This window comes from Tamandua tetradactyla, chromosome 3, assembly GCF_023851605.1.
Source record: "Tamandua tetradactyla isolate mTamTet1 chromosome 3, mTamTet1.pri, whole genome shotgun sequence".
Taxonomy (NCBI): Eukaryota; Metazoa; Chordata; class Mammalia; order Pilosa; family Myrmecophagidae; genus Tamandua; species Tamandua tetradactyla.
Genome location: NC_135329.1, coordinates 203,694,235 through 203,719,985, shown reverse-complemented (window position 1 = coordinate 203,719,985; position 25,751 = coordinate 203,694,235). Strand labels below are relative to the sequence as shown.

At 41.3% G+C, this 25,751-nt stretch overlaps 1 protein-coding gene, 1 long non-coding RNA gene and 1 pseudogene across 2 annotated transcripts in view; 1 reads left to right on the top strand and 2 right to left on the bottom strand.

The window, feature by feature from the left end:
- Positions 1 to 364: 364 nt before the first annotated feature.
- Positions 365 to 25,751, bottom strand: part of LOC143676608 (uncharacterized) — a 28,713-nt gene continuing 3,326 nt past the window's right edge. The window contains exons 2-3 of the long non-coding RNA XR_013172216.1: positions 21,618 to 22,232; positions 365 to 589 (exon numbers count right to left, since the gene is read on the bottom strand). This is a non-coding gene — a long non-coding RNA (uncharacterized LOC143676608). The remainder of the gene's footprint in view (positions 590 to 21,617; positions 22,233 to 25,751) is intronic.
- LOC143676607 (small cysteine and glycine repeat-containing protein 9 pseudogene) lies at positions 6,637 to 6,972 on the bottom strand (annotated as a pseudogene).
- LOC143676606 (small cysteine and glycine repeat-containing protein 7-like) lies at positions 9,781 to 10,125 on the top strand. Its single transcript, XM_077152052.1, has one exon. It carries the CDS (start codon positions 9,781 to 9,783, stop codon positions 10,123 to 10,125), a length of 345 nt encoding a protein of 114 aa, XP_077008167.1.

Below are 25,751 nucleotides of genomic sequence, written 5' to 3'. Positions count from 1 at the left end.
ATGACCTGCATGTATACTTTACCCATTTTTCTGTTAGGGTCTAGGCATTTTTATTATTATTATTATTTATGGCTGATTTGTATGTATTGTAGATAATCTTCTTTTGTTTTACACATTGCAGATTTTTTTTTCAGTTTTTCATTTGTCTGTTAACTTTGTGGGGCTTTTCCTTATCAAAGGTTTTAATTATTATGAAAGAAAATGTATCATTTACTTTAGGTTGCTGCTTGAGTCCAGTTAAAAAATGTCTTCTAAACTTGACCTTGTAAAGATACAAGGTATTTTATAGTGTCTAATGAGCATTAAAGTTTTGTTACTCACAGTTAAGTTTTTTAATCCATCTGGAATTCATTTTTATGGATGGTATGATACAGGGATATAATTTTATTTTTTTCATGTCAGAATAATCTGTAATTTTTTCCCAGTGCTGTCTTGGTCCAATGTTAGAATCACAGTTTTACTGGCCTTACATTTTGTCCTCCAAGTTCCTTAATTTCTCATTTGTGTTTTTTATTTCTTCATCCCTCAGTCCTGCATTCTTGAAGTTTTTCTCAGATTTATATCTTAATTCACATTTAATCTTCTCCACCTGCAAGTATAACATATATTATCTGTCCATTAAATATGTATTTTTTAATTTCAAAAACTCTATTGTTCATCTTTGTTCGATTTTTTCTATTATCAGTCTATCTGTTCTTTTTCTTACTTTCCTTTTTTTTTTGTCTTTTGCTCACCATTCCTTCAAATGTTTTATTGACTATTGTTTTGGTTTGCTAAAGCTGATGAAATGCAACATACCAGAAATGGGTTGGCTTTTAACAATGGGGATTTATTCGCTTACAGACTTACAGTTCTAAGACTGTGACTGTGTGTCCAACTCCAGGCATCAACAGGACAATACCTGGGGCCTGCAGACAGGAGAACACCCAGGACACCTCTGTCACATGGGAAAGCACACGGCCAGTGTCTGCTGGTCCCTCTCTCCTGAATTTCATTGCTTTTAGCTTCCAGCTTTGGTGGCTTCCTCTCTCCGCTTTTGTGGGTGCGTCCTTGTCTCTCTGCCTCTCCGGGGCTTCTCTGAGCTCTCTTGGCTTTTAGCTTTTTATAAAGGATTATGACCCACCTTGAATGGGCTACGCCACATCTCAATTGAAACAACCTAATTAAAAGGTCCCACCTAAAATAGAGTTTTCAGTTAACTCGATCTCTTGTCTTTTCTATTGGTTGTTTCTCATTACATTTCTTCACAGTAATTTATTTCCTCATTTAAAATATATATAGATGTATTATGAACCCATCTTGGTTGTATGCTTTGGGTTGTGGAAGCATCCTTAAAGGATGGTTTTATGTCTATCTAGAGCTCACAGATTTCGGCTTCAGATCAGAATTTCTGTTCATTTCTTTGCTTGGATTCATACATCATGTAGATACTTATAGATTTGGACTCTATAAGCAAATTGTAATTTGAATTCAGGTCCTAGGATATAATTTCTAATGGGTAGCTTTCTTTTCCCCCCTACTCAAGGTCCTGGGAGGAAGGCAAAATTCCTTGGCACTTCTCCAGATCTATATGCAAACTTTTGCTAATCAGGATAAATAAGAAAGTCACTCTTGGCTCCCAGGATACATAGCAACCTGCTGGGAAACTGAACACCAGCTTCCAGGGATTAAAGCCTATATCTAGTTTTATTACTCCTTTGACTTTTCATCTTCAGCTCACCAGTCCCCTCACTGACTTCAAGTTTTCCTTTCACTTCTAGAACTTGAGAATTTCTCTTTCTTGGTTTCAAGCCCTGCTATATATTTTAAAACATCTTTGGTAATTTTTCTGGACTCTCCATGTGCTTTTGTAGGAGATAATGAAGCTTTCTGCAATATGCTCAAAATATAAAACTATTTATGAACTTAAAAACTAAGTCAAATGAGATAACCAAGGCTCTGAGAGGTTGCATGACTTACTCAAGGGTATGTGTCTTAGGGTCACACAGTCACGGTCAGAGCTAGTCCATCGCTAACATTACATCTGTTTCCACTGGTCCAGCTCCTTTTAGTGGCAGTGGTGGTGAAGCCAAATTTTCAAAGTTGGGTCATGGAAGAGTCCCCCAGGCAGAGAAGGGAGTCTGAGAACCCCCGAGGAGGGGCCTGAACATGTCATAGGAACAGCTTCTGGGTGATTTGATACATTATTCTCCAACCCATTAGAGAATTATAGCTAAACCCAGCTTCTTCCCCTAGAACTTGTATTATATTAATAAGAGTGACATATATTTGTGCAGTGCTTCTGCCTTTTACAAGTAGAATATTCCATTTAATCCTCACAGGAAATTTTCGAGGTAGAAAATTACTTAAATTTGTCAAATGACAAATGACACCAGTCTCACAGTCTTGAGAAGCAAACTGGTAAAAGTGCTCTTAAAGCAATATACATATATTATATATACATATAATATATATATATATAACAATTCTGAATAAGAGAACAGGTTATTCAAATAAGATGATAGTATAATGTATAGAGAAGTGAGCTCCACGCTGAAGCTAAGTTCTGAACTGAATTCCCAGGTCTGCTATTTATTAGTTGCCACTTATGCTCTCTAAGCCTGTTTTTTCAACCATAAAGTGGAGATATTAATAAATATCAAACAGGATTTTTATGAGCTTTAAATATATATGTATATACATATTTTTTTTCTAAAATTGTTCCTAGAACAATGACTGGCACATATTTAATCACATACAGACAGAACCACAATTTCCTAGAAAACCATCCTTCGTCTGCACAGAGAATCAGTTTTCTTTTTTCTCTCCTTTGTGATGTGCTCACTATCTAAAGATCTTTGCAAAGTTTGGATCGGGAGATTAAGATGTACTCGCCATCATTCTGGCATGTTATATACAGATGCAGATGAGTAAAAAATATGTATAAGAAATAAACAAATAATAGGGGAACAAAGTTTAAAATAAATTAAGTAGATTGAAATACTCAATTTATTTTATCTCCTTAATGAGAGGGAGGTGTAAGGGGTATGACATGTATGAGTTATGTTTTCCTTTTTTATTTCTTTTGCTGGACAGATGCAAATGTTCAAAAAAATTATCATGGTGATGAATACACGACTATGTGATGATACTGTGAGCCATTGATTGCAACCATGTCAAGAATGTTTGTATGTTTTTTGTTGTATACAATAAAAATAAATAAAACACATAAATCGATGCCTTTTTTTACCTGGTATGTAACTAAGGTAACATACCCAGAGCTGACCTGAGTGGACGGGACGTTCACTCCCACACGATGGCAACTCCAGGGTCAGCCTCTGGGTCAGCCTCTGGCTCCTTGAAGAGCATACGCTCCCGAACTTTCAATGCCCCTCTCTGCAAAGCAGTTGGTGAGCGCAGGGGGACTGGGGAAAGAGCACTCATCTGAACCACCCTCCTTGGGTCTCTTGGTGGAATAGTTATAACCCTTAGTTGAGCGAAGCATTTAGTGCATCTGAAGCCAGTTTCCTGGATGGTTCAGCTCACTGGCTCCATCTTGTATGGTCCTGACACCAATCCTCGCATCTCACTACCTTTCCCACGGGCGTGCCTTGAAGTTCCTTCTTAACAGGCCAGAAGCAATGGGGTTTTATGCATGGCAAATCCACAATGAACACCGATGAGCTGAAGACATATTTGTGATAATCTAATCCTAGCAGGTTTACCCGATTTGGATGGAAGTTATCCTGAGGGGTTTTGATTAGGAGTGCTAAAAATAAAGAAAGGGTAGGACATTAGGAAAAAAAATTCTGAAAAAAAGGAAAGCCCGATTTATGTCCGTAGCAGCCAGCACACCCAAAACACAGGAGCTAAGCTGAATATGGGAGCATTTTGAAAGGGACCCAACCCACTGAGCTTTCCCACCACACACACACCTGAATCCTAACCTCACAAGTTGGAACCCCCACTCCAGATATCTCTTTATGACAGAGCTTGGCAGTGTCCTTACTCAAATGTTTATGAAAGGTTGGTAGTAATACGTTTAATTGAAAGGGATTGATCCCACGTGGAGGACTGAGCCCCTTAGGTCACTTACATTGTGCTAAGCCCTTGCTCGGTACCTACTAGGCACCAGGAGCTGTGCTCACTGTTATGTGTACATTACCTTCATTTCCAGTTTCCCTCACTAATAAGAGCCCTGGTGAAACTTTAGAAGCTGGGAAGAAACTCCGCGATTGGAGGAATTAATGAAAACATGAGGAAATTCCAAAGGAGTGCCTGGAGGTCTTTTGGACGGCGGTACTGTAACCTGTGATAGCCTGAGTCATAGATGTCACATTGTGTAAAATCAACACAAGCAGTGACATTCCAGGAATCACAGTTCAAGAAGGGACAGGCAGAAGAAACAGAAACAATTGTAGTTGCGAACACATGTACCACAAATGACTAGATTTTACAAATGAATGGAAGAAAAACATGTGTTGGGTCATAAATTCAGACTCTGAGCAGATACCGGGGTGTATACCCTAGAGGTATATATGTACACACATGTGTAGGCATGTATACATAGTAGATAACATATAACACACATATAACCTATGTATATATGTCTATATATAAGAATAACGCGTATATCCTATATATGTGAGTGGCACATATAACATAAATATAACTAAGATGAATAATATACATAAACATATGTAGCTTATGTCTGTTTTATGTATATTGTGTGTATGTGCGTATAGTGTCCACTCATTCCTCCAGCACTTATTACCAAACTATAATTTGTACCAAGCCCTGTGATCTCTACAGAATGTTTTTTGGTCTACTATCTAGATCCAAATACTCTTCTTAGAAATGAAAATAAAAGATCAAGATTTGATAAGTAGACCCAAAAGCCCGCTATTTTTGAGCCTAGATATTTTTAGGTCAGGCCAACATAGCAAATGAGCCATGTCAGACTGTGTCTGCAATAGAATAAATGCTGAGTAAATAGGATCAGAGAAATGTATGAGGGAATTTAATATGTACATTCATCGGACAGATTTTTTTAGGTTATCGACTCCCTTTCCCTCTACACTTTACAGATTAAAACAAAGAATTTAGAGGAAATGGTCAGTTCCTCACCTAATTCTGAAACTGGTCCTATTTACAACTGTGGAATTTGCCATATCTAATATAAATTAAAACGGGCTACCTTATACAGTATCCCAAATCTGCTGGAATAGAAGAGGAGGTGTCACAACGTGTTGTCAGATCATCAGTGTCATCGGGCTCATTTTTTTTTTTTTTTTTACATGGGCAGGCACCGGGAATTGAACCTGGGTCCTTGGGCATGGCAGGCAAGCATTCTTACCTGCTGAGCCACCGTGGCCCACTCAGGAATTTATTTTTAATTATCGGGCTCATTTTGTAGTCTCAGGTTAGGTTCTTGCTGATTGTGTTTTGCGTTTTTCCTTCAACTCCCACAAACGCCCTTGCCATTTCCACCGTGGCGTCCTTCCAGGTGCCCATTGCATGTCCCGTGTACCCTGACACGCCGTCCGTTCTCCCCACGAATCCACCAGCCCTATGTGTTGCTGCATAGTCCAGTGCCTGCTCTCAGAGTCTTCACCAGCCCAGACCACAGACGCACATCTGAGTCCCACCCGCTGTATACTCGGAGCTCGTTCTTGAACTTCTCTGAGCTCTCCCTGGAGGTGCAACGGGGCACGGGAATAGTACTTTTCTCACAACCTGCTTGTGGCACATACAGGTTCTTAGAATTATGTCTGGTATATAACAAGGGAAAGCATGAATGCTAGTTGTTGCTGATGCCGATTTTATTAAATCCTCAGCCTTCCAAATTGTAAGGCTTAATTTTTCTTCCATTGTTTATTTCTGAATATTTATGTTGATATACTCTATTCTTTTGTTGTTGTTGTTTTGTTTGCATGGGCAGGCACTGGGAATCGAACCCAGGTCTCCGGCATGGCAGGCAAGAACTCTGCCTGTTGAACCACCATGGGCCAACCGATATACTCTATTTTAGATCAACTTCATGACTGGCTAAATCCCACATGTGCCCTGAACTTTCCCATCCCTCGATATCTTGGAATTTATCTATCTGTCCCCAATCATTCCCACTTGTCAAAACCTTACCCATTCTTCAGAACACACCCCAAAGTATCACCCGCTTCACCACGCTATTCCAGTTCTTTGTATCCATTCCCTTTCCAAAAAGGCAAGGCCCCATCCCCATATCACACCCCACCAACGTGCACCTTTAGACATGTGTGATACAGGTGTGCCTCAGGTTCATGGTTATTTGTGTACAGTCGGACTATAAATCATGCAGCCCATAATTATTCGTATATCCTTGATGGGTCCACCCCATGGAAGACTGTAATTAATGCTTGCTAAATGAAGATAACTATAAGGATAAAACGAAGGGAAACTCTTCAGAGTTTATTTTGGCATTTTATTAGGAAACCTTTAGGAGAGCATCTGGAGCCAGTCCAAAGCCACAGGAAGGAACGAAGTATGAGAACCAAGGAGGAAAATGCCATAGAGCCCAGGTGACAGGGGGACAGCAGGGAGCAGACAGGATGGGATGGAGAAAAGCCTTAGCAACAGAAGCAAGCAGGCTCCCCAGCAGCACCTGCAGGGCGCGGCCAACTAGCAGCAGCACTGCTTCTGGCAGCAGCACTTCTGCTGGCAGCACTTCTGCTGGCAACAGCCCTTTCCACCACCGCAGGAGCCGCAGCCACACGAGCCACAGGAGCCGCAGGAGCGGCAGGAGCGGCGGCAGCAGACGACCACGGGGGTGCTGCAACAGCCCCCACAGCAGCCGGCGCAGCAGGGGCAGCAGGCGGTGCAGCAGCCCACCCGGTAGCGCCTGCAGGTGGTGCAGCTGCCGCAGCCACCGCCACAGCCACCACCGCAGCCACCGCCGCAGCCACCGCCGCAGCCGCCGCTGCAGCCACCACAACCTCCACAGCCACAGCAACCCATGGTGTCAGTAGAGAGGACTTGGGTGAGTGAGGGGAGAGGAGTCAGGAGGCGAGAGTGAGGTCTAACGCCTCCTTCTGCAGGGGGGCCCTTTTGTACTGAGCCGGATCCAGAATTCACAGCCAGTTCCTTGTTGTTGTTTGTCCAACATCCATAAAAGGTCTCACGAGGCTCCTTGAGACCAGTTAGTATTGCTAATTTTAACCTTTACCTGTCTCTTATATCTTTATTTGGATTAGAGCACACTTTTAAGAGGTTCATGTCCATGAGAATTTACCTGTGTCTATATGTGTTTTGCTGAAGGACCTAAGAATAGTGCCTGGCATGCAGTGAGTAGTCAGTGGATATTCATAGAACTAAATAATTGCCTAAAGCATTTATGGCTAACTGGGTTGTATTTAGTAGCGCATCTTTATACATGTGTGTTCATCAATTGTAACAAATGTTCCACACCAATACAACGTGCTAATCATGGGTATATGGGATCACTGCATTTTATGCTGGATTGTTTTGTAAACCCCCAACGTCTCTATCAAAAAAGTATCTACGAATTATCATATTTTTATAACCATGAGAGTCTGAGTTTAGAGCCACATAAAATTAGCTTCCTTTTTTTTGCAGATTTTATTGAGATAATATTCATTTATCATATATTCCATCCAAAGTATATAATCAGCGTCTCACAGTTTCATCACCTAGTTGTGCAACCATCATCAAACTCCATTTTAGGACATTTTCATTGCTCAAAAAAAAATTATCAGACACACACAAAAAAACCCAAAACACCCCATATCCCTTATCTCCCTCAATTACTGACCCCTAGTATTGGTGTGACACACCAGTTACTGTTGATGAAAGAATTGCAAGCTATTACTATTTACTGTAGTCCATAGCATGCAACAGGTATTTTTCCACATATAACACTCTATTTTTAACTCTTTGTGCCAGTGCCCTACATCGGGTACTAGTTCATGCAGGAACGTATTTAAATTCGTAGTGTTAATTGGTGACATGCATGACTCTAAACAACCCCTTACAGCCAAATTCATCTACATTACAACACTACTGTAGTTTCATTTTATACTTCTCAGTCATCACAGGTTAGGAAAACAATTGTTCCACTCTGTGCAGCAATTCATCACACTCCTTAAGTTATTTAACAACAACAACAAAAAATCTTAAAATTAAGTGAAAAACCAGAATTCAGAAGGGAAAGAGTAAACATTTCTAAATATATACAACATTTCATATTTTAGCTCACCTTAAAACATAGATATTCTTTTTAAGCTCCCTGGGAGCTTAATTATTCACAAGAAGAAGTACTTTATGATTTAAAAATTACAAAAAATAACTGTGTGATGTCAGATGCTAAAATACGATTCTGTGGTCTACTCCTAAGTCATCTGCCCAAGATGAGATTTCTGCTTCTCATTTGTTAAATAATTGGAAAAATAAAGTAAGAAGGTGTTTTAGTTTCTTAGGTTGCTCAAAGCAAATACTACAAAATGAGTCAAGATAAACAATGGGAATTTATTCAGTCATGGCTTTGAGGCCGGGAGGACATCCAAATCAAAGCTTCATCAAGGTGATGCTTTCTTCCCAGAGTCTGGCCGCTGGCGATCCTGGGCTCCTCTGCCACACCGCAAGGCACATGGCGGCGTGTGCTGGTCCCTCCCTTCTCTTTTGGGTTTCACTTACATTCCGCTTCTTGCTTCTGTGGCTTTCTCACTCTCTGGCTGAATTTCATTCTCTTATAACTCCAGGAAGAGGCTTAAAACCCATCCTGAATGAGGTGGGTCACACCTTAACTGAAGTAGCCTCATCAAAAGATCCTACATACAATGGGTTCATGCCCACGGGAGGGGTTAGATTTAAGGACATGTTTTTCTGGGTCCATACAGCTTCCAGCCACTGCAGAAGTATTCCCTCAGTTGGCTAGCTTTCTCGTCCCTCTCATGTGGAGACTTTGTGGCCAAGCCACCTTTCAGCCTGACCATGCCCCAGGGAAAGTTTGCTTGAAATGATGAGTCTTGGTCCCCTGTCTCTGCCTGTCAGGTCTCCACTTCCTGCCCCATGTGGACTGTGGGTGAGATAAATAGGCTGTAGGGTTGTGTTCTTGCTTGACAATCCTCAGAATCTCAGGCCTGCCTAGCAAATCCAGGTACCTCCAGACAATGCAGAAAAGAAGCATGTCTAGTGGCTGTGAAAAACCCTCCAAAAAGCTTGCCCACCTAATCACTGGCCCCAGAATATTGGGGTACCTGTGTCTGCAAGTGCAGTCTTTTCATAAGCTTATCTTTTGAAAGCAGGAGAAGCAAGTCTTCCTTGATGGACCTTCCTTTGATATGCTTCTCAGCAACCAGAGGCTTCAGGGGTAGGATGGTTTTAGCTCTACATGTTGGCTCCCCAGAATGCTGGGGAAGTTCTGGGGCGCTCGGGACACCTCTATGATGACTTATGTTTGAAATAAGAAGCATAGTTTTGAGGCCCCTATGCTTACTTTTTTCTAATTTGGCAACCGTTTTTCCTCTTCTGGACCAAAGATACAACACATAATTATTGCATTCATAACAGAAAAGTCAAAGGCACTCTAAGGAAACTGCTGTGCTAACAATAGCAATTTTTATCATGTTGGGGTGCCCAGTAAGGAAGTAAATAGAAGGTCTTGTGAGTTTCTTCTATGAAAATTGGGCCAAAAATATGGAAGCAGGGGCAGTATATAAGGGCCCCCCTGCAGAAGGAGGCATCAGACCTCACTCTCACCTCCTGACTCCTCTCCGCTCACTCACCCGAGTTCTCTCTACTGACACCATGGGTTGCTGTGGCTGTGGAGGTTGTGGTGGTTGCAGCCGTGGCTGCGGTGGCTGCGGTGGTGGCTGTGGCGGTGGCTGCGGTGGTGGCTGTGGCGGTGGCTGCGGCAGCTGCACCACCTGCAGGCGCTACCGGGTGGGCTGCTGCACCGCCTGCTGCCCCTGCTGCGCCGGCTGCTGTGGGGGCTGTTGCAGCACCCCCGTGGTCGTCTGCTGCCGCCGCTCCTGCCACTCCTGCAGCTCCTGTGGCTCGTGCGGCTGCGGCTCCTGCGGTGGTGGAAAGGGCTGTTGCCAGCAGAAGTGCTGCCAGCAGAAGTGCTGCTGCCAGAAGCAGTGCTGCTGCTAGTTGGCCGCGCCCTGCAGGTGCTGCTGGGGAGCCTGCTTGCTTCTGTTGCTAAGGCTTTTCTCCATCCCATCCTGTCTGCTCCCTGCTGTCCCCCTGTCACTTGGACTTCCTGGGAATTTTCTCCTTGGTTGTTTTTTCCTTGTACTCTGATTCTTCACGTGTTTGGGGTGGGAAGATGAGCGAGCCTCTTGCACAGGGTCATCCACGTGAAAAGTCAGACAGCATCCTGAATACCCATCGGTGGCTTGGTGAGTCTGGGGGCTGGACCCCCTGCAGATGCTGCCAGTTTGGGTAGTAATGGGAGAAGAGGGGTCAGATTCCCTCTCTCCATTGCTGTCCGTGGCCCCTGACCCACCTGCCCCTGCTGTATGATTTGATTCTTGGGCTTGTTTCAGGATCGGGGTTTTGTCCTCTACTTTCCACTCCAGGTGACTCAAGCATTGACACCTGAAAAGTCTCCAAAGCAACAGGAATTCAATTCAAGGGTGTGAGCGCACCCCAGCTTCCAAAGGGTGGCCCCCAACCCTGATCTTAGACAAGTGTATTTTATACTCTAGCATGTGCCAATTGCCTATAGATTTTTATCTGTCGGTGTTTGCCTTTTCTGGCAGGTAAAAATCTTTCTCATTCTTCAATTGCTACTTTGTATTTCTAGTTATTACATAGCAATCTTCTAAATGTCTTAATAACCTATGCAAAATAGTCCTTAAATATTGAGTCGCAAAAACATTTTATTTGTGGTCCCCTGTGGAGGAAGGGGAGGGTAGTATTGATGTGAGAGGGAAGAGACCTCGCTGGATTGTTCGAATTTATTCTATGAACTTGAACTACCTCTGTAAAGGAAATCTTAGAAATCAACATTAAATTTGAAAATATTTCATCTGTCTTGAGTCTGTTCTGTGATCTGAAACACTTCTGTTTTTTCCCAAAGAGGCCCTAAGTACACTTACAATAATAGTCAAACACACACAGACACACACTCCCACATTCAGAGCATGACAAAATCTACTTGGAACACCAGAATTTCTACAGTTGCCAGCCACGGATAGTTCCTTTTAGGCAAAATAATTTTACAAAAATATAGATTTCATATACCATCTAAATTTCATTTGGGAACAGTGTCTTTCTGAAGAGAGGATTTACACAATTGAGTTTAAAATCCAATGTAGTCACAAAAAATTAATCCCACAGATCTTTTAGTTGTTTTTCAACATAACCCTCACTATGTATGTATGTAATTGTTTCCTCAGATTAGATTCAAGTTAAACATTTTTACATCAAGCAGTGGGTGGTGCCAGCTTATCCCATCACGGGGTAAGTTTGGTCACCCAGTCCATGTGGTGTCTACATCTACCCTTTTCCTTCTTAATTAATATGGAATTTATGGGTTCATTTCCTGTGTATTTATATGACAAAATTAAAGTATTCTCAACATACAGTTTTTTATCCTGATTTTTAGCTTAACATTTAATCATGTAAAATTGCCCCTATAATTAAATATAGCGAGTAGCCTATTACATATACAATTTCTATAATTACCTCATATCCACCAAGTTATCTAAGCGATTGGACATTCTAGTGAACTATTTGGAAAGTATATACTTGATTACTGACCATACAACAAAATGACAAAGTGATTTTTTTAATTTCTTATTTTGAGATCATTATAGATTCACAGTTGCATTTACTCAGTTTCCCCTAATGGTTACATCTCACATGACTAGATTATAAAATAAAATGACCTTTTAAAGTAAAAGTCTTGCTTCACTTCAAACTCCCAAAAATTGCAATTAGAGTAAATATTGATATGTAGAAAATAAAACCATAAGGTTAACATAAAAAATATAGGAGAATAGTCTTACATTCCTTGAATGTAGGATGCCTTGCTTAAAATGACCCCAAGACCAAAAATTATAAAGGACCAAAATAATGGATGTGATTTATCAAATATTTAAATGAGTGCCAAAAAAACATAGTATTTCAAAAATTTTGAAACTGGGAAAAAACATATGCTTCCAGGACAAACAAAAGATTAATGTCTTCATATGTAAAGATCTCTTAGAAATACATCTAGGGAAAAGATGGGCAAGGAATGGAATCAGTGGTTTTAAAAAGAAGTATAAACCAGAGCTCCATGAGAAATTAATGACTCTGGGGTTTAGGATAGAAATTGTGCAAAATGCACCTTGAACATCTTGTCTCAGCTGGACACAGAAAAACAGGGTCCTACTGAGAGGATTTAGGAAAGGTATTCCTTATTGGGACAGTATGGACATCAGTAAGATTAATTGCAATGAACTGAAACAAAATATTTTTAAATCCCTACATTTAAAATAATAGCAAAAAAGTAATAAATCTCACTAATCATCTTTAGAAGATGCTGGGAAATCAACACATTATTTTAAAAACAGATATAAAACAGAAGAATGTGGGGTAGATAGCAGGTGTTATCTTTCCTTTCCTATATGAACTGTACTTCAGAGTAACCAAATTTCTGTTGAGGGGACATTTCTCTCCATAAAAGTATCAAAGATAAGAAATAGAGAAGGAAAGTAGAATGTCACCTTTGTGCAACTCAAATGAATTAATGAGTGTAGGCAATGGCTAACAATGGATGCCAATACCACACAAAGACTGACAAACAGAATTATGTGCCTCCAGATGGAAGAACCTAACATCACCTGTGAGGAAATATTGCAAAGAAATGGAAACTGAGTCAAAATGGGTATAGTAGGTCAAATTATATCCCCCCTCCAAAGACAGGTATTAATCTTAGTCTGCATTCTTGCAGCTGTGAGCCCATTTATAAGAAGGACTTTTTGGAGATGTTATTTTTAGTTAAGATATGGACTACCTGCATCAAGGTGAGCCTTAATCTGTATTACTGGAGTCCTTTATATGCAGAAGAAATTCCAACACAGTCTAAAGGCGAGTGGCAAGCCAGGAGTCAGTGAGAACTGGAAGAGGAGACACGAGCAGAAAGAGGTCGCACAGTGACAAGAGAAGGAGCTGCAAGCCAAGGAGACCCAAGGGTTGTGGGAAACCAGAAGGAGAACTGCAGACTGTCAGGAGAAAGCCTCCCAAACCATGAACCCAGAAGTTCTGTTGATTAAACCAACCCATTATAGGATATTTGTCTGACAAACTAAAAACAATAACCCTTGAGATCCAGATATGAATTCAGTAAAAACACAAGATGTTAAAAAATACCCTAGGGAGGTGTCATGGTCAGTTTATTCTGTCAACTTGGCCAAGTGGTGGCACCTGTTTCTCTGGTTGGGCAAGGGCTGGTCTGTCTGTTGTGATGAGGACATTTCATAGAATTAAATCATGATCACGTCAGTTGCATCCACAGCTGATTCCATTTGTAATCAGCCAAAGGGAGTGTCTTCTGCAATGAGTGATGCTTAATCTAATCACCAGAAGCCTTTTAAGGAGGATTCACAAGAGACAGGCTCTCTTCCTGCTTCAGCCGGTGAGCCTCTCCTGTGGAGTTCTTCCAGACCATCCATCAGAATCATCGGATTCACAGCCTTCCCTGCAGATTTGGACTCTGCATTCCCATGGTTACATGAGACACTTTCACAAATTTTATATTTGCGAGTATATCCTGTTGATTCTGTTTCTCCAGAGAACCCTAACTAATACAACTTGGTACCAGGAGTGGGCCTTAAGAAATAGAATCTTGAAAATAGGTTTTTATGAATGGTTTTCTACTCTGACTGGACTCAAAGGCACTAAGGACTCTGATTCCCATAATCAGAATGGCACTCCCAATCCATGGAGTGAGTTGGCAAAAGAGGTAGTCAAAATATTACCATTCAATTTTCCTAATGCTTTGCTTGTATGAAGCCAGGCTCTGGGGGATAATGTTTTTGACACCTCTATGGAGTTTTGTGGAAATAAGAGGTACAGAGTGTTGGCTGGTTGTTGTTAGATACACTGGCTACAACAACAAGTGAAAGGGATGGGCTTAAGGCTTCAAATGAGAAGCTTAAATACCGTCTGACAGATGCAGAATTTTCTATCAGTATCCTGAAGGAAAATCTTATTTCCTGTAGCCATAGATTGAGATCTCTGAAAATCAGACTCAGAATCTTATTGTTAAAGTAGCAACTTTACACCATAAACTGAAATCTTAACGTTGCATGGTGTCTGCCATTAACATGAGGGCATTGATTGGAAAGGAGTGGGACCCTGAAAATGGGATGGTGACATATGGATTGATAATGATGTTGGAGGTGAGGTTGAAACCTTAGGTCATGCTGAGTCTTCTCTAGACAACCCTGTGATACTCTGCCTTGAGGACACAGTCAACCCACCTCCAACCTGCTTTGAGGAGTTGGCCACCAAATCTCTTCCTGAAGGGATTAACCTCAGAGTAATTAATCCTGTTTCACCAGATAAAACTGCAAATGAATGCCTTGAAGCAAATGGCTTGGAAGATATTTCTAATTCTTTTCATGACCCACCCCCACCACCCCTCATTTCTTCCAGACCTATAACTAGACTAAAGTCCCAATAAGCCCCTAAAGGTAAGGTACAAAGTATCACACAAGAGGAGGTATGTTATACTCCAAAAGAGCTGTGTGAGTTTTCCAATTTATATAGACAGAAATCAGGGAAATATGTGTGGCAATGGATTTTACGGTTGTGGGATAATGGTGGGAGGAATATAAGGCTGGATCAGGCTGAATGTATTGATATGGGCTCACTAAGCAGAGATCCTGCATTCAATATTATAGCTTGAGGGGTTAGAAAAGGTATTAACAGTTTGTTTGGATGGTTGGTTGAAATATGGATCAAAAGGTGGCTGACATTACCTGAGATTGAAATGCCAGAACTGCCCTGCTATAATGTAGATGAGGGGATCCAGAGGCTTAGAGAGATTGGAATGCTAGAGTGGGTTTATCATGCAAAGCCTGCTCTTACACCCCAGGAATGTCTGGAGGATGCAACTTTTACCAGAATGGTGAGAAATAAATTTATGAGACTAGTGCCATCATCACTGAAGAGCTCTGTAGTTGCACTTCTCTGTAGGTCAGATATTACTGTAGGAACTGCTGTCACTGAGCTGGAATCCTTAAAACAATGGGGATGACGGGATCCCAAGTTGGCAGAAGCCAGGTAGCAGCACTTAATCACCAAAGTCAGGGTAGACGTGGCTATTATACTAGACAACAAACTCAAAGCAGAAGTCAAAATTATATGACTCACAGAGATTTGTGGCATTGGCTAGTAAATCATGGGGTACCTAGAAATACAATAGAAGGGCAGTCTACTAAATTCTTGTTCGAACAGTATAAACAAAAGAGTCCTAGTTCAAGTGAACAGAAGTCTAACCTGAATTACAAAAACACAGAGTCATGGCCCCTTAATTGATTTCCAGACTTGAAACAGTTTACAAACCCAGAGCCCTTTGAATGAAGGGGAGGCCAGACGCCTTTGGGGGAGAATCCTGTTACACTGCCACAAATTTATACTGTTAATTTTCCTCCAGGCCTTCCCCAAGAAGACCAATGGCCTTTTACCAGGGTAACTGTGCATTGGGGAAAAGGAAATGATCAGATATTTCGGGGACTATTAGACAGTAGTTCAGAAGTGACGTTAATTCCAGGGAACACAAAACGTCACTCTGGTCCACCAGTCAGAGTGGGGGCTTATGGAGATCAGGTGATCAAGGGAGTTTTAGTTCAGGTTCATCTTACAGTAGGTCCAGTGGGCCCCTGGACCCCTTCTGTAGTTATTTCCACAGTTCCAGAATGTATAATTGGAATAGACATACTGAGAAACTGGCAGAATCCCCACATTGGCTCTCTAACTCATGCAGTGAGGGTTATTATGGTGGGAAAAGCCAAGTGGAAACCACTAGAACTGCCCCTACCTAGTAAAATAGTAAATCAGAAGCAATATTGATTCCTGTAGGGATTGCAGAGATTACTGCCACTCTTAAGGATGTGAAGGATGCAGGGGTGGTGATTCCTACCACATCCCCATTTAACTCTCCTATTTGGCCTGTGCAGAAAACAAATGGGTCTTGGAGGATGACAGTGGATTATCGTAAGCTCAACCAGGTGGTAACTCCAATTGCAGCTGCTGTTCCAGATGTAGTATCATTGCTTGAGCAAATCAATACATCCCTTGGTACCTGGTATGCAGCTATTGATCTGGAAAACGCTTTTTTCTCAATAACTGTTAGTAAGGACCTCCAGAAACAGTTTGCTTTCAGCTGGCAAGGTCAGCAATATACTTTCACTCTCGTACCTCAGGGATATACCAACTCTCCAGCCGTATGTCATAATCTTGTCTGCAGGGACCTTGATCATTTCTCCCTCCCACAAACATCACACTGGTCCATTATACTGATGATATCATGTTGATTGGACCTAGTGAGCAAGAAGTAGCAACTACTCTAGACTTACTGGTAAGGCATTTGTGTGTCAGAGGATGGGAGATAAATCCAACAAAAATACAGGGGACTTTCACCTCAGTGAAATTTCTAGATGTCCAGTGGTGTGGGGCATGTCAAGATATCTCTTCTAAGGTAAAGGATAAGTTGCTGCATCTGGCCCCTCCTATGACCAAAACAGAGGCATAACGCCTAGTTGGTCTCTTTGAATTTGGGTGACAACATTATCTTCCTTTGGTGTGCTACTCTACAAGTGAGGGCAACATAGTCCTCATTTGAATGTGAAGTGTCAGTGGCAAATGGAGATGCTGTTTGGAGTCTTTGACAGGCCCCTATAGGAGAATCACAACCCAGACCCTTAGGATTTTGGAGCAAAGCCTTACCATCTGCTGCAGATAACTACTTTCCTTTTGAGAAACAACTTTTGGCCTGCTACTGGACCTTAGTAGAGACTGAATGCTTAACCATGGACCACCAAGTTACCATGAGACCTGAGTTGCCTATCATAAGCTGGGTGTTGTCTGACCCACCAAGCCATAAAGTTGGGTGTGCTCAGCAGCACTCTATTGTAAAATAGAAATGGTACATATGAGATAGCACCAGAGCAGGTCCTGAAAGCACGAGTAAGTTTCATGAAGAAGTGGCCCAAATGCCCATGGTCTCCACTCCTGCCACATTACCTTCTCTTTCCCAGACCAGAGCTATGGCCTCTTGGAGAGTTCTTTACATGGAACTGACTGAGGAAGAGAAAACTTGGGCTTGGTTTTCAGATGCTTCAGCATGATATGCAGGTACCACCCAAAAGTGGACAACTGCAGCACTACAACCCCTTTCTGGGGTGTCCTTGAAGGACAGTGGTGAGGGGAAATCCTCCCAGTGGGCAGAACTTCGAGCAGTGCATCTGGTTGTTCATTTTGCTTGAAATGAGAACTGGCCAGAGGTGCGTTTATATACTGACTCATGGGCTCTTGCTAATGGTTTGGTTGGATGGTCAAGAACTTGGAAAGACTATATAGTTGGAAAATTGGTGACAAAGAGGTCTGGGGAAGAAGTATGTGGCTAGACCTTTCTGAGTGGGCTAAAAACATGAACACATTTGTGTCCCATGTGAATGTGCACCAGAGGATGACTTCAGGAGAGGAAGGTTTTAATAATCAAGTGGCTAAGATGACCCGTTCTGTGAATACCAGTCAGCCTCTTTCCCCAGCATCTCCTGTCATTGTGCAATGGGCTCATGAACAAAGTGATCATGGTTGTAGGGATGGAGGTTATGCATGGACTCAGCAACATGGACTTCCACTCATCAAGGTTGACTTGGATACAGCCACTGCTGAGTGCCCAATCTCCCAGCAACAGAGACCTACATTCAGTCCTGAGGTGACCAGCCAGCTACATGGTGGCAGGTTGATTACATTGGACCACTCCCTTCATGGAAGGGGCAGTGATTTGTTCGAACTGGAATAGACACATACTCTGGATATGGGTTTGTTTTCCCTGTACACAATGCTTCTGCCAAAACTACCATCTGTGGGCCCATAGAATGCCTTATCCAGGTAAGTATTCCACACAGCATTGCTTCTGATCAAGGAACACACCTCACAGCAAATGAAGTGTGGGAATGGGCACATGCTCATGGAATTCTCTGGTCTTACCATGTTCCCCATCATCCAAAAGTAGCTGGATTGATAGAACAGTAGAATGGCCTTCTGAAAGCTCAATTACAGTGCCAACTAGGTGGCAATACCTTGAAGGGCTGGGGTAATGTTCTCCAGGAAGCTGTATATGCTCTGAATCAGCATTCTCTGTATGATGCTGTTTCTCCCATAGCCAGGATCCCATGGGTCCAGGAACCAAGGGGTAGAAATGGGAGTGGGACCACTCACTATTACCCCTAGTGATCCACTAGGAAAATTTTTGCTTCCTGTCCCTGCAACCCTGAGCTCTGCTGGTCTACAGGTTTTAGTTCCAAAAGGGGGAGTGCTTCCACCAGGAGAAGCAACAATGATTCCATTGAACTGGAATCTAAGACTGCCACCTGGTCACTTTAGGCTACTCATACTCTGTGATCAACAAGCCAAGAAGGGGATTACATTTTTGTCTGGGGTTATTGATCCTGATTATCAGGGGAAAATAGGACTGCAACTACACAATGGAGGTAAAGAAGAGTTTTCTTGGAATATAGGAGATCCCCTACATTAGTACTTTTAGTACTACCATGCCCTATGATTAAAATCAATGGAAAACTGCAAAAACCCAATCCAGGCAGGACTACCAATGGCTCCAAAATTTCAGGAATGAAGGTTTGGGTCACCCCACCAGGCAAAGAACCATAGCCAGCTGAAGTGATCGCTGAGGATAAAGGGAACATGGAATGGGTAGTGGAAGAAGGTAGTGATAAATATGAACTATGACCACATGATCAGTTACAGAAAAGAGGACTGTAATGCTGTTTTTTTCATATTATACTATTTAAGTTGTAAGATATCAAGTTTAAGAATGAATATTACCTAAGGACTTACACCCTATTCTGGAGAGATTTAATGTGTTTCCAGTTATATGTCGGACAGTTGAGTATTGTTAGGTGAAAGAAAAAAAGGTGCGTGTGTGTTTTTTTTTATTTAAAATTTAGGTGTGGTTTAAGGTGACATGTATAGCTGCCAAGCTGAAAAGGGGTGGACTGTCACTGTCAGGTTCATGTGTCAACTTGGCCAAGCGGTGGTACCTGTTTGTCTGGTTGGGCAAGTACTGGCCTGTCTGTTGCAACGAGAACATTTTATAGAATTAAATCATGATCACGTCAGTTACATCCACAGCTGATTCCATTTGTAATTAGCCAAGGGGAGTGTCTTCTGAAATGAGTGTTGCTTAATCTAATCACAGGAAGCCTTTTAAGGAGGATTCAGAAGAAACAGGCTCTCTTCCTGCTTCGGCCAGTGAGCCTCTCCTGTGGAGTTCATCCAGACCATCTATCAAAATCATCAGCTTCACTCCCTGCCATGTGGATTTTGGACTCTGTGTTCCCATGGTTACATGAGACATTTTTATAAATTTTATATTTGTGAGTGTTTCCTGTTGATTCTGTTTCTCTAGAGAACCCTAACTAATACAGGAGGCAACCATTACAATCCAAACATCTGCTGTAAAAAAACCCTACAGGAAAAACAAATCCTTTTTCAGGAAAGAAAGGGAAAGAGAAAGAAATGAATGGAAAAGAAATAGATGAGACTCTCTAACCAATTGCAATCATAAATGCAATTCTATATGCAACCATATTGCAATGTTATGTGCAATTATATATGAATATATTAGAATCCTAACTCAAATAAAGCAACTGCTTTCTTTAAAAAGTAACTAATTAGGAAAATTTGCATGTAATTTATTACTGAAAGACACTAAAATAATTTTTTTAGGCATGACAATGGTATTGTGGTTATATTTTAAGTCCTTATCTTTTTATATACATTCTATAACATTGATGCATGAAGCAATAATGGTATCTAAGAAATTTGCTTCAAAGTAATTGTCCATGAATAACTACATGAGAATCTGCTATGTGTATTTGAAGTTTTCTACAATAAACAATTTTAAAAATACAAAAGATTAACAAATATCATTTAATTAGAAATACTCAACACCACTATAATAAAAAATACTGGTTTTTTTACCTAACATGTGAAGCAAAAGTATTGTTTAATCTTATCTAGTGTTGCAGGGTGTAAAGCAAGCATCATAACTTGGGTGGGAATAACTGATACCATTTTCTAGAGGGCAACTTTGGAACTTTTATTGCAATTCATAGGGTGGATAGTCTTTGATCTAGCAACTCCACCTCCAGGAATTTGTCCCCAGGAAATCATCAGAAGAGAGCTAAATGTAATATATAGGAAATATTTATGAGCTTGTACTGTGTGGAGGCACTGACTCATTTGATCTTCATGTAAATCTATGATCTAGGTCTTATTGTTATTATTATTATTCCTATTTGAGAGGTTAGGTAAGCATTAGAGCTGCCCTAGCACCCTTTGACCTCTGCTTTCCTAGGGTGGCAGGTCACATACTCAGGCACAGATCCCCCTGTATGCCCCACATTCCTTCACTTCTGACCTTGTCACTGGGAAATAGCTGCCATCGATTCTCAGAGTCCCAGGCTCTTCAAGGCTGATATAACTCTTGTAGCATCCACTGCTCCTTTTCCTTCCTCCACCCAAGTGTAAGGTATTCCTTTAATACCCTACAAACTTGCAGACCCAGGCTATAACAGTTGGCAAATCTCTACTAAAGGTTCTAGGACAAGAGTGGGTCATTCAAAATCACACCAAATGCAGCTGTGCTCTTAGCCCTTGGACATGCCCCACCTTCTACCTGGCTGGCATCCATTGGCACCGTCACCCTTTCCCCCCCATGGGAATACCTTTAGCCATCAGTGATTTTCACCCCATGGAGTCCAGATGACTACACTCCAACCAAAGGAGGAAGATTTGCCCACATCCTGGCAAAGCCTTATCCTGTGTCCTGTTCTCAGATTTGTCTCAGCTCAAGGTGGATGACAGTGAGAAACTTCTGCTCCCATCAGGTAAACAGGACGTGCTGTCACCCACGCAAGGCTGGTCTTGCTCCACCCCACCCCACCCCAGACTCATAGCAGGTCAACTTCCTCAGAACTCAACACCCCAGTGAAGGAGCTTCCAGGCACTCAGGGTCTTTAATTTCAAGGGTCGCACATATGGACATTCATATGACATCTTTATTGAAATGTACCAAGCACACCTGTTGTTTGTTTTTCTTTGTGGCCCCTTTTTCAAATCTAGGAGGTTAAAAATCAGGCTGGGGCATGTTTTCTAGAAACTCGAGGTCAGTACTCCAAATCATTTGTGAGCAATCAACTTGAACAACAGCAATCTCATGACCCTCCCCCAGGCAAGGAGGCGAGGAAATCTATGTAAATAAATGAAATGTGTCTCCCCAGAAAGCTCCAAATCATTAGACAACACACAACTGAAATACGTGCCAAACTGACGTGGTCAAATGGAACCCTCCCTCTGCCTCTTCATCTCCCTGTGAACAAGGGTGAATGCTTACCCACCTGTGTATGTCCAGATGAAAGGGAAGTCTGTCCTAAAGGTAACTTGGAGTCTCCACATCTGAAAACAGAACACTGTCTTAAGCTTTTCTATGAAACCTTTGCCCTCACTGAAACTGTTCAAGTGAGTAGTAGTCCCATGCACAGAAGCCAATTCGGTGACACCAGGATTTCAAGAAAAGAGTTCAAGCAAAGGCTAGCCCAGCAGATTCAGTAAGGAAGCCCTCAGATCTGTCTCCTTGAGCTGGAGGTAGGCAAGGGATTTTTATTAGAGAGGGCAAAGGGAGGTGGAGATAAAGATACTAGGGATGTTGACACTGGCGATTGGCTCGTAAACATTTACATTAAGGATTGCAAGTTGGCCATTGTTATTTGCTGTTTAAATATTCAAATTAAGGATTGCACATCAGCTGATTGGTCCTCAATTTTGATGTGTGGGCTTGTGACATTGCCAGAACTTGTGATAGTCAGACCTCTCGCTTCCTTTTTTGAGTCCAGTGCTTCTCTTTCCTGTTGTTCCTACTCATGTTGGTTCTGCTCACAGATATTTTTTATGTTCCAGGTGACTTAAGTTCAGGCTTCTTCTTTTAGCATATGCTTCGTGGGTTTCAGCCAGCTCTGTAGGGAAAGAAGAAAACAGGAACTTGTCCTGGATGAGGCAAATCCCTCACCAATCTTAAAAGAGGGAGGTGAAAACTTTAACAAGTTAGTAAGTGAGGGGCAGTTTCAGTAATCAGTTTCATCACCAGGCTTTTACAGGGGATGCAATTAGAGGATGGGAGATGGTAGAATAATTACACTTTACATAGCCAAAACTGAACTTTTAATCTGCTCTCCATCTCCACCTCCCAGAAAGGTGCACCTCTCTTAGTTAATCCATTAACAACACAGGCTAAAATGACCTTGGTAAACATCTGGACTCCTGTGTCCCTTTTGTACCTACTTTGGATTTATCAACAAATCTGGTTGACCTTACAGAACAGACCTTCTCATCACCTGCACCCTCCTCTGCAGGTGTGTCTCTATCAACTACATCAAGCAAGAGCTTCCTGAAGATGGCACTGCTGATCCCCTACCACAGTCAATTCTCGAAACACTGCTCAGAGTAATCCTTTCATAATGTAGGGCATATAATTTCACTCCTAAACTCAAAATGCTTCACGGTTTCCCACCTCTTTCAGAGTCAGACCTAAAGTATTTGCAATGACATAAAACACCCATTTTCGTGGGATGCAGCCACACACCCTAACTTCCCCATTACCTGGCTGAAATCCCTACTACCCACCCCTCACTGAAACAGGTCTGGTTAGATGACCCTCTCACCGTTCCCATTCCACTTTCAAGAATGTTCCTGTACCAGATAACTGGGCAGGTTCCTCCCTTGTCACCTTCTGTTCTTTGTTCCAAAGACATTGTGCCAGTTTGAATCTGTTGTGTAACCCAGAAAAGCCACATCCTTTAATCCTCATTCAGTATTGCTAGGTGTTATCTTTGTTTCCATGGAGATGTGATCCATGCAATCTTGGGTGGTAACTTTTTTTTAAATTTTTTATTAATTAAAAAATTACAAGAAACACAAACATTCCCAACACATACACTCAGCAATTCACAATATCATCACATAGTTGCATATTCATCATCATGACCATTTCTCAGAACATTAGCATCAATTCAGAAAAAGAAATGAAAAGACAACAGAAAAATTTAACAAACAGAAAAAAAAAATTTTACAGGCCATACTCCTTACTGATCCCTTTCATTGATCACTAGCATTTCAAACTAAATCTATTTTAACATTTGTTCCCCCTATTATTTATTTTTATTCCATATGTTCCTCTCATCTGTTGACAAGGTAGATAAAAGGAGCATCAGACACAAGGTTTTCACAATCACACAGTCACATTGTGAAAGTTATATCATTATACAATCATCATCAAGAAACATGGTTACTGGAACACAGCTCTACATTTTCAGGCAGTTCCCTCCAGCCTCTCCATTACATCTTGGATAACAAGGTGATATCTACTTAATGCATAAGAATGACCTCCAGGATAACCTCTCGACTCTGTTTGGAATCTCTCAGCCATTGACACTTTCTCATTTCACTCTTCCCCCTTTTGGTCGAGAAGGTTTTCTCAATCCCTTGATGCTGAATCTCAGCTCATTCTGGGATTCCTGTCCCACACTGCCACAAAGATCCACACCTCTGGGAGTCATGTCCCACATAGACAGGGGGAGGGTGGTGAGTCTGCTTGCTGTGTTGGCTGGAGAAAGAGGCCACATCTGAGCAACAAAAGAGGTTCTCTTGGGGGTGACTCTTAGACTTAATTTTAAGTAGGCTTGACCTATCCTTAGTGGGGTTAAGTTTCATATGAACAAACCCGAAGACTGGGGGCTCAGCCTATAGCTTTGGTTGTCCACACTGCTTGTGAGAATATCAAGAATTCAACTTGGGGAAGTTGAGTTTTCCCCCGTTCTCACCATTCCTCAAAGGGGACTTTGCAAATACTTTTCCACTCACTGATCAAATAACTCTGGGATTCATCAGGGCTTCACCTGGACAAACCAACAAAATCTCATGTCTTATACAAAGTTCCATGTACTTAAGGTGTTCAATCAACTATCTACATAAGTTATATTAGGAGATGCACTAGTCAAAGTATAGATTTGTACCAAATAAACATTTTTTGCTTTAGTCTCACACATTAGTTGAAATTTTAAATTAAGTACCATCTATTTTCAGCACACTGCAGTAATGACATTCTTTTGTTCTTCCTCATGCAAAAACATTTTTTAAATTTGTACATTTAGTCACTATCATTATACACTCTAGGCATTCCTAGATTATACCATCTTAATCTTTATCGTCTATCTTTCTTTGTGATTTCATTTATGCCCCAGCCCTCCTCCCTCTATCATTCAGTGTTTTAACATAATTGTATTACAGTTAGGTAATATTGTGCTGTCCATTTCTGAGTTTTTATATTCAGTCATGTTGCACAATCTGTATCCCTTCAGCTCCAATTACCCAATATCTTATGCTATTTCTATTTCCTCATGGTCTCTGTTACCAAGGAAATATTCCACGTTCATTCACTAATGTCAGTTCATATCAGTGAGACCATACAGTATTTGTCCTTTTGTTTCTGGCTAATCACACTCAGCATAATATCCTTAAGGTCCATTCATGTTGTTACATACTTCATAACTTTATTCTGTCTTACAGCTGCATAATATTCCATCTTATGTAAATGTCACAGTTTGTTTAGCCAACTGTCTGTTGATGGACATTTTGGCTGTTTCCATCTCTTGGTAATTGTTAATAATGCTGCTATAAACAGTGGTGTGTAAATGTCCATTTGTGTCCTTGGCCTACTGTCCTTTGAGTAGAGACAGCATATAGATGGGTCGTGTTTTTTAATCCATTCTGCCAGACTATGTCTTTTGATTAGAGAGTTTAATCCATTAACATTCAGTGTTATTACTGCATGGATAGTACTTTCTTCTACTATTTTGCCTTCTGGATTTTATATGTCATATCTAATTTTCCTTCTTTTTACCTTTACTCATAGTCTTCCTTTCTACACTCTTCTCCACACCTCTCTCTTCTGTCTTCGTATCTGTCTCTAGTGTTCCCTTTAGTATTCCTGCAGAGCTGGTCTCTTGGTCACAAATTCTCTCAGTGATTTTTTGTCTGAAAATGTTTTAATCTCTCCCTCATTTTTGAAGGACAATTTTGCTGGATATAGAATTCTTGGTTGGCAGTTTTTCTCTTTGAATAATTTAAATATATTATCCCACTGTCTTCTCGCCTCCATGGTTTCTGCTGAGAGATCTACGCATAGTCTTATTGGGCTTCCCTTGTATGTGATGGATTGCTTTTCTCTTGTTGCTTTCAAGATCCTCTCTTTCTCTTTTACCTCTGACATTCTGATTAGGAAATGTCTTGGAGTATGTCTGTTTGGAGCTATTCTCTTTGGGGTATGCTGCACTTCTTGGATCTGTAATTTTAAGTCTTTCATAAGAGTTGGGAAATTTTCAGTGATCATTTCCTCCATTAGTTTTTCTCCTCCTTTTCCCTTCTCTTCTCCTTCCGGGATACCCACAACACGTGTATTTGTGTGCTTCATATTGTCT